At 43.8% G+C, this 9,388-nt stretch overlaps 1 protein-coding gene across 1 annotated transcript in view; it reads right to left on the bottom strand.

Moving 5' to 3' along the window:
- LOC116671023 (pleckstrin homology domain-containing family A member 1) overlaps positions 1-3,639 on the bottom strand; it is a 27,940-nt gene extending 24,301 nt beyond the window's left edge. The window contains 2 exon segments of the mRNA XM_074783843.1: positions 405-590; positions 3,550-3,639. Coding sequence (XP_074639944.1) covers positions 405-545 — 141 coding nt within the window. The 5' untranslated portion in view covers positions 546-590; positions 3,550-3,639.
- Positions 3,640-9,388: the final 5,749 nt, after the last annotated feature.

A 9,388-nucleotide genomic window follows, 5' to 3' on the forward strand; every position in this document is an offset into this window, starting at 1 on the left:
ACACACACACACACACACACACACACACACACACACACACACACACACACACTTGATATGTGAGAATGTTGTTGAATATCCCAATACCAATATTACTTGCAATAAATCACCACATATTAAAGTGTACATTAAAGTGAACTCAGTTCTGCATTTCTGCTGCTTTAAGTTAACATATCGGACATAGAGTTAAAAATAAAAGGTGCCACTAAAAAAAAAAAAGAATGAAAGTGCTGTTTTCTGTTGATATTTTCTTTCCACTTTCAAATAATCTCTGAGTGTCTATCGCGATATGTTGCAACTTTTCACAATATGTATATTGGGCCACTTGATAATGCGATGATAATAACAAAAAACAAGCAGATATATTGTGCCGCCCTGAGCTGCGTGCAGCGTCCGAGACTCACCTGTGGGTTGTCCATGTACCACAGCAGGCTGCCCTGCTGGGTGTCCAGGATGAAGTACCGGCGCAGGAACCTGCCGCTGCCCTCATTCTCCTCGATGTCCAGGAAGCCGCAGATGCGATTCTGTCGGTCCACATAAGGCATCGCAACCCTGACCAGCTCAGCCCGCCCTGGGGCATCACAGGAACGCTGTAAGGGGGGCGGAAAGGTCGACAGTTAGCGGACACACTCATTCAGAACAACTGGTCCCACGAATAGACTTCTCAAACAGGTTAGAAGAGATAGTCCTCTCTTTTAACTTTACCCTAGTCTCACATAGGCAGACCTGAAGGTCTGGCTGGACCACACTGCATTCCAGGATTGGAGAAAAACCTGCTCTGGTTAATTAGCATTTCTTCAAACCAATCACACGCAACGAGGCCTCTGCAAAATACCCTCGGGAAGGAACTTGTTCAGGTTGAACTTGGAGGTTGTTTTAGTCGTGCAACAGAAACCTCATGTTGGACAGATGGTCTAGCTAGCAGTCTGGATTTACCCTGCAGGGATCTGAGGACCAGGTAACCATAGTCCTGAGATTGGACAGATAGTCTCGCTCGACTGTCGGGATGAGGTACCCTTGAGAGATGGGACCACGGGTAACCCATTAGTCCTCAGCCGAGACGCCAGATAGATCTTACGCTAGCGTCTGGATTTACCACTGCCCCAAAGACTCTGAGGTCAGGAACCATAGGTCCTCAGATTGGACAGATAGCCTCTAGCTAGCTGTTGCGAATTTATCCCTGCCTAGAGATCTGAGGATCCAGGTCCCCATAGGTCCCCCAGATAATCGCACGGAGGTTATAGAACTGACCAACACAAAGAAATGAGCGAGGGGAGGACATGTTATTCGGGCCAAAATGGGACCTCCGCCCGGTGAATTGTGAGCGATGTAAACTGACCCTTGAACATGGAATTAAAAACAAGTCTTAACCCCTCAAATCAGGAAGGGTGAGGACAGGGGCCTCGCAACTGCTCTCTCACACACAAACACACACACACACACACACACACAACACACAACAACACGACACACACACACACAACACACACACACACAACACACACACACACACACAACCCACATCACTGTACTCCTCCTAGGTTTGTGTGGAAAGTTCTTTGTAACTACTATTAGTGTTTAAACCAGCGTATTATCTCAGTCCTCCATAAAAAACGGATTATGCCATGCATAATTCGATACCTAATCAGCCAAAGTCTGCATATCTTAGGCGGGGGGGGGGGGGCGCATTTGTTTAAAATACGCTGCATTGTGGCCGCCTAAATTGCCTCATCCCTTAACCCTTATCCCTTAACCCTTATCCCTTATCTCCTAACCCTGAACCCTGAACCCTGAACCCTTATCTCTTATCCCTTAACCCTTATCCCTTAACCCTTATCTCTTAACCCTGAACCCTGAACCCTTATTCCTTAACCCTTATCTCTTAACCCTGAACCCTTATCCCTTATCCCATAACCCTTATCCCTTAACCCTTAACCCTTATCCCTTAACCCTGAACCCTTATCTCCTAACCCTGAACCCTTATCCCTGAACCCTGAACCCTGAACCCTTATCCCTTATCCTAACCATTGCTGCGCTGCCTGGACGGAGATGTTGGGGCAAAAAACACCAAACACCCCAGTACGCCTTAGTGTAGTGGTCGGCAGAATGGGTCATTTTGGGGACATGATAAAAAATAAATAAAAGAAAATAACTAACAATGGAGAAAAGGGAGATGTGGATCTGTTTTGAAAACGCCATTGTTGTGACTTCTGTCATCTGTTTTCCTCGTTGGCTTGGCTCCCATTGGCTGTTTACTCACACACACACACACACACACACACACACACACTCACACACACACACACCTGACATATTTCAAAAGATGCAAGTAAAAACGGTTTTGTGTGGTAGGGCACCTTTAAAGCCTTAGATGCACATATTTGGTGGAGGGGTTTAGGGGTCCTCCCTCAGAAAATGTGATGTGTTTCAATAGAAATACAACAGAAATAGAAATACATAAATTTCACATCCTTTTGGAGCGTTATCATGGGCGATTTTAGACCCTTTTCAGATACATCGATGTGATTGGTGCAGCTGGCCTCTGGCCCCGCCTACATTCAATACATCGATGTGATTGGTGCAGCTCGGCTACAAGGCCATAGTTAATGAGCAGCATTACTCGATGCCAGAGTAACAAGCTGAGCAAACTCTAATTTTGGATTACATCCAGGTAAATAAATTAGACTTTGCTGTTGGCCTGCTTTCTCCTGAACTCCAGAAATACACTGATCCGGTCCGCATGATGTCAAAGGGCTACCATAAACATTTACTATAGAAAAAAACTTTAAAATGTCATGCAGCTACTGAAACAAAGCCAGGAAAACAACCAACTCACAATGGGCCTGTTTTTGAATAATCTACCAAAAAGTTTCTTTAATTAAATCCATTTCTTCCACTAACTAACCAATTAAAACATTTTGCTTTTCATAAGACACACACCTTAAACGTCTATAATATAAACACTACATTAAGTGTAAAAAGGTAACACAATGAGGCTTATGATGGCATTCAGGCACCGTCTCCATAGAATATTAGGAGAAATCAAATGTCTTGGCATGAAACTCACTGAGGACCTCAGACACAACACAGACGGATAGTCCTAACATTATAGAAATATCATGGAGTTTATTTACAAGAGACAAGCTAAACCCCCACAAAACTACACTTTCCTACATCATTGGCTCCTGAATTACATCTCATGTAATTGCAGTAATTCTTGCGTGTAAATAACCTGCAGTAACCCCACTCCAGACGCCAGTAGCTTTAACTCAGACATCACCAAGCCCTCCGCGCGTATTTAATGATCCTGTCCCCCGGGTACTCACTCCAGGAGTCCATTTAAACCCGATTCTTCCCCGTGGAGATCAAACTGTTGTCACAGGCCTCAGAACACCGACCGAGTTCCCCTCGCGCCTCCATTAGCCGTCTGCTACTCACTTCGTTCTTATGAATTATGACTTTTTGGCTGGATGTTATGCTGTGTATGATACAGTGTGTGCGTCTGGCGGCACGCGAGCTGTAAAAGCGGCGGATTGTGGGTTTACGTACCCAGTTCGGCTCAGTCCGGGTCCAGTGTGGCAGCTATCCGGCACGAGCGTAAAGTTGCACGTAGAAGTCCCCAAACTATGGACAGCTTCCGGTTTTAGCTTCCGAAATAAAAGCGTGTGTCGTTACTTCCACATGGACTTCAAAGTAAAATACCTTTCCACCCGAGGGCTGTTTGATGGAAACGTAGTAGAATGCAACTAAGTACATCTACTCAACTAATTGGCTTAGTCTAATTCACATTTCAGGGTAGGCTACTTAAATTGCCTACTTACAGTTTCTTGAGAAAGTTTACCCCGCCAGGCTAAAGTTGATTAAAAAGAGGAATAAAAAACATCTTTTGGAAATTGATCTCAATGCCTTAATTAAAATAATTAGGAAAATCCAACAATTTAAGGACAGCAATTTTCTTTGTAAATGAATAATGTTTTATAAAACAATAAATGTTCTTCCTTAAAATACAGGGGCATAAGTATACACCCCCCTATGTTAACATTACGGGCATAGTATACACCCCCATGTCAGAAAATACGGGGCATAAGTTACACCCCCCTATTTAAAACACGGGGCATAATTATACACCCCCCTATGTTAAATACAGGGGCATAAGTATACACCCCCCTATGTTTAAATACAGGGGCATAGTAAATACACCCCCTATGTTAAAAATACAGGGGCATGAGTATACACCCCCTATGTTAAAAACAGGGGCATAGTATCCCCCCCTATGTAAAATACAGGGCATAAGTATACCCCCCCCTATGTTAAAATACCGGGGGCATAAGTATACACCCCCCCTATGTTAAAATACAGGGGCATAGTATACCCCCCCCCCCCCCCCCATATAATCAATTATGAATATATTGTTTCTGAAAGGACCATTCTGCAGATGATTTATTATTTGGACTTGTGGACTTAATGCTACTTTGTGTACTTTTACTTATGTAAATGAGGATTAAACTGAGTATTCTTCCATCATTGATGATTTCACTCGAAAATGTACCTATCAGTTAAAAGAAACAGAATGGACATCCAAGATGGATTTGTTTCAATAGCATTGTTTTTTCTAGGGACATGTATGCTTTTATTTTGAAGGGTGAATATGCTCCTCACAGAGTCATTACGGGTACCTTGATGCACATTTCAACCAATCCACTGCCAGGTCAAACCCCCAACACCCCCCCCCCCCCCCACCACCCCCTCACATCTTTTGCAAAGGATAATGGTTAATGCAATGTCACACAAAACAATCATAGAGCTCTAAAAAAATGCTCCCTTTCACAAGGTGTCTGCAGGTGTCAGAGTGCCCAACACACACACACACACACACACACACACACACACACACACACACACCTGACATGAACTCAAACATCCTCCAAAGAGGAAACAGCATTTGCATTTCATACAAAACTAGGGGACGTCCCACAGGCATACTTGCCTCGTGTGTGTGTGTGTGTGTGTGTGTGTGTGTGTGTGTGTGTGTGTGTGTGTGTGTGATGATAAAATGCTTAAGAGACGCTTCTCTAGGCCACACATCTAAAATGGCATTTACAGTTGGCTGTCCTAAAATCTGACATTTGCTGTATTTGTTCCTGTGTAACTCTTCTGTGCATTGCTCCTCTTACAGACATATAGAGGGTTTTAAAGGTCTGCAGCTGTGCATGGGCTTGGCGAGAAAAGCAGGTAGTTGATTACATGGGGACATGGAACTGAAGGAGGAATCACCGGGTCTTCATGGATGCAAGAAGAAGGAGCCAACTCGCAGGGATCTGCACCACCAATAAACTGTAATTTCTCAAAATAACCCCCCTTTCCTTGTGGTCCAAGTCCTTCTTTATATGCCTTTGCATCATGGATGCTTTCACGTTGTTTAGACATGGCTACATTCACTCAAAGTATCCAAAGTGCAAAATGTCCCCTGTACTCTGTTCACTTGTTTACACCAAGTACTTCCAACATGAAGACCGATGAAAACCCCTCTATTCATACAGAAAAAACTGTTCTGGTTAGGCAAACCCAAATGTTCATTTTATCATTCGTCAGCATTATTTTCCCTGATATGAGTGTATGAACAACCTGTTGCACCCAAAACACACAATGTGTCCAATATGTCCATCTTTTACTCCAACACACCTTTACACAAAGGTCTGCACCGCTGCATTAAATACATACAACTCATACAACTTAACCTTTGTCTGTGTGTGTGTGTGTGTGTTGTAATGGTCGCCCCCTTCCTGTGGGCTGTCGTGTTTATCATTGTGAGATCACATTATAAAGAAGTCAAAGTGACTCCCCCCCTCGAATTCAGTGTAACAACAGGAAGGAAGAGTGGGAGGCAAGGAGGTGAGAAGAGATAATGAAACAAAATAAAGGCATGACATAGAAGAAGAAGAAGAATCTGCACAGAAGACTAAGGGGGACTAGGGAAGAAGAAGTTGAGAAAACCAAATGGCAAGGGAAGAGTTCTCTGAATGGAGCAGAGATGGCGTGTGTGTCCGTTGTGACATCTAGTGGTGTCAGACAAGAATCACAGCACAGGAAATCCTCTTTTTCCTCCTCTGCTCGGGTGCACCTCAGTCAGCGGTGGCCTCAAAGTGCAACGACGGGGGTCAAAATCTCACCGGACCAACATCCTCCATCTCACACGTCCGTATGCATAACGAGAAGAGTCCGTGCAGGTGTGCCCTGCATGGTGTTATGAATCAGAAGGTTGCTTTTGTTCTACATATATTTAGAGTTTTTTGACCACGAAATCTTCCAGAATTGAATCTACGCAGAGTTTTATAAATGAGGTCTTGGTATTTAAGGCCATAATCCCTGTCTATAAAGGAACTTATGATATTCACAAGCTTCCTTTGAATGCAGCAGTGGTGTAATGTCACTAAGTACATTTACTCAAGAACTGTACTTAAGTCCAAATGTTGAGGTACTTGTACTTTACTTGAGTCTTTTCTTTTCACTTTCTTCTTCCACTCAGCTACATCTCAGAGAGACATATTCTACTTTAACTCCACTGCATTCATCTGACAGCTTTAGTAACTAGTTACTTTACATATATTAAGATTACAGCACACAAAACACAGGTAGTTCATACAATCTGATGTTTTATTATAAATGAAACTAACAATAAAACTACAAAGCCTACAAGTCCAGCAGAGACTGTTTGGATCCTTTACACTTTCTACAATGGGAGCATTGTTCTTCACTTTTAATACTTTAAGTACATTTTCCTGATGATACTTACATACTTTTACTTAAGTAACATTTTTGAACGCAGGGTTTCTTCACTGAGTATTTTTGACAGTGTGGTATTAGATACTACTGTTACTGAAGTTAAGGATCTGACTAGTTCTCTCACCACTGCAGATGATGCCACAACAGTCGATCCAGAGCGTCTTATTGAGGAAAACCTGGAAGTCCTGAAAGATGCTTTTCCTTTGTGGGTACGAGATCCATATCTTGTGCACATAAGAAACACTATTATTGTTTTTTAGGACTGGATTTGGGGGCTCCGTAGTAAACAACGTGGACGGCTGACATGCCGAGGCCCTTCTCGTCTCTGGAGCCATCGTTTCCAAAACAGTGAGCTGATCGGGGGGGTGGAGTCACTTGGCTTCCCTCCTCTCTGTCTTTGCCAGAGTTGATGCTCGAGCTTGCTATCTGGTGACTGTCAAAAGCCTAATTGTTTTGAAAGGCGGCTCTGCCAGCCCCGATGCCAGACCCTGTGCCAGTGTAGTCTTCATCGGTCCAGGTGCCCTCGCAGAGCTCTGCCAGGTTCTCCCTGCTCAGGGAGCTTTTGCATCCCTGTGAAAAACTCAGATCTGTTCTTTATCGTCAGAACATTGAACCCCTCATGGTACGGTATGGCATCAGTGTGTTGGCTGGGGGGACGGCATGGTGCTGGTGCTGGCACAGGGGCTGCAGCAGGCCACTCAGGGGTCCCTGCCAGGCTAACTGCTCCGCAGGAACAGGTTTTTGAGGTTTGAAGAAGCAAGACTTGTTGCCGAGGTGACCTGACTGCCCTAGAGAAACAGACAGCCACGGCAGGGTGCATGTCAACAAGCACTGGGATCACTTCAGGTCCTGTGGACCATGGCAGGGACCAGGCCTCCAGCTCCGGGCTCGGTTCCCCGTCCCTCCTCAAAAACAACTGGACTCACCCTTTTCTTAAAAAGGTTCGTTGTGATGTGGCTGTAGATCGATTCAGTAACTCCACTTTCCCCGACTGTGTGTAAACGCTCGGACTCTGTTGTTTTTGTGTCTGTGTGTGTGTGTGTGTTTGTTTGTGTGTGTGTGTGTGTGTGTGTGTGTGTCTCTCTCGTGTCCTTTGTGTGTGTGGGTGGGCTCTGTGTTTTTGTATGTGTGTCTATGTTGTGTGTGGTGTGTGTGTGTGTGTCTTTGTGCTGTAGGTGTGTGTGTGGGTGTGTCGTCTCTGTGTGTGGTGTTTTGTGTGTGTGTGTTTTGTGTCGTGTGTGCTTGTATGTGTGTGTGTGTGTGTGTGTGTGTGTGGTGTGTCTGTGTGTTTGTATTAGTGTGTGTTTTTGGTCCTCTGTGTTGTGTGTTTGGTGTGGTTGTGTGGTGTGTGTGTTTTTGTCACTGTGTCTGTGTGTGTGTGTGTCTGTGTGTTTGAGTGTGTCTATGTGTGTGGGTGTGTGGTGGTGTGGTGTGTGTGTGTGTGTGTGTGTTTGTTTGTGTAGTGTTGTTTGTGCTCACAGTGGATCTTAGTGGCGTTGTTGAGAACGCTGATCCATTCCACCAGATCCTGCTGGTCATCGGCCTGCAGATAAAACTTCCTCATTCCTGCATTTATAACTAGAGAGAGAGAGAGAGAGAGAGAGAGAGAGGGAGAGAGAGAGAGATGGAAAATGTGTAGGTTGTAACCATCTTCTTATATCAGCAAAAAAAAAAACGTGTCCCTGTTTGAGCTTTGCCCATATTATGAAAAGAAATCACTTTTTTCTAAGATGTGTGGTGTTATTTTGTGTCTCTGGTGCATCCACATGCATACAAACTTAAAAACTTTCTACGTCACTACATATAAATAATTTGTAGTACCTGTGATCATGGAGGACTGTAGGCCAAGTTCTGGACTTAATATCACATTTCAGGTACTTGTACTTTACTTGAGTCTTTCTACTTCTACTCCACTACATCTCAGAGAGAAATATTCTACATTCATCTGACAGCTTTAGTCACGTTACACGTTAAGATTCCTGCACACAAAACACATGTAGTTTATAAAATCTGATTTTTTTTAATTATAAATTAAACTTCCATGCAATATATATTCCTACAAGTTCATCCAAAATTATTAATAGTTGACAGCACTGTTTTGATCTTTTCCAGTTTCTAAAATGTGAAGATTTTTTGGCATTGACTGCTTTTACTTTAAATACTTGAACATTTTCCTAAAGGTACCCACGTACTTTTAATTCAACACTTTTGAAACGCAGGACTTTTGCTTGTAACTGGGTATGTTTCCAGTGTGGTATTAGTACTTTTCCTTAAAGGATCTGAATACTTCTTCCCCCGCTGCCTGTGATAGACGGCGGTGTCCAATCCCCGGTGAGTAAATCTGAGAGAAAGGCTGTGATCTTCAGGGCTCCACCTCTGGTGTGACTTGTGACTCACCTTGTGAGACAAACCAGGCAATCCAGCTTGTTGCGCCACCATGTACTGACAAAAAGACCTCAGGATTCACCCTCTCACCCTCAGAGAAACACTACACTGACACTGGCAAAGGGCTTTCGTGACAGAAATGCTTGGATAAGTGGAATATCTGGAATACTGCCTCGTACAACAGCTGACTCTACAGGTGGGGTAAGAGTTCAACAGGACG

Source organism: Etheostoma spectabile, chromosome 21 (assembly GCF_008692095.1).
Source record: "Etheostoma spectabile isolate EspeVRDwgs_2016 chromosome 21, UIUC_Espe_1.0, whole genome shotgun sequence".
NCBI classification, from domain to species: Eukaryota; Metazoa; Chordata; class Actinopteri; order Perciformes; family Percidae; genus Etheostoma; species Etheostoma spectabile.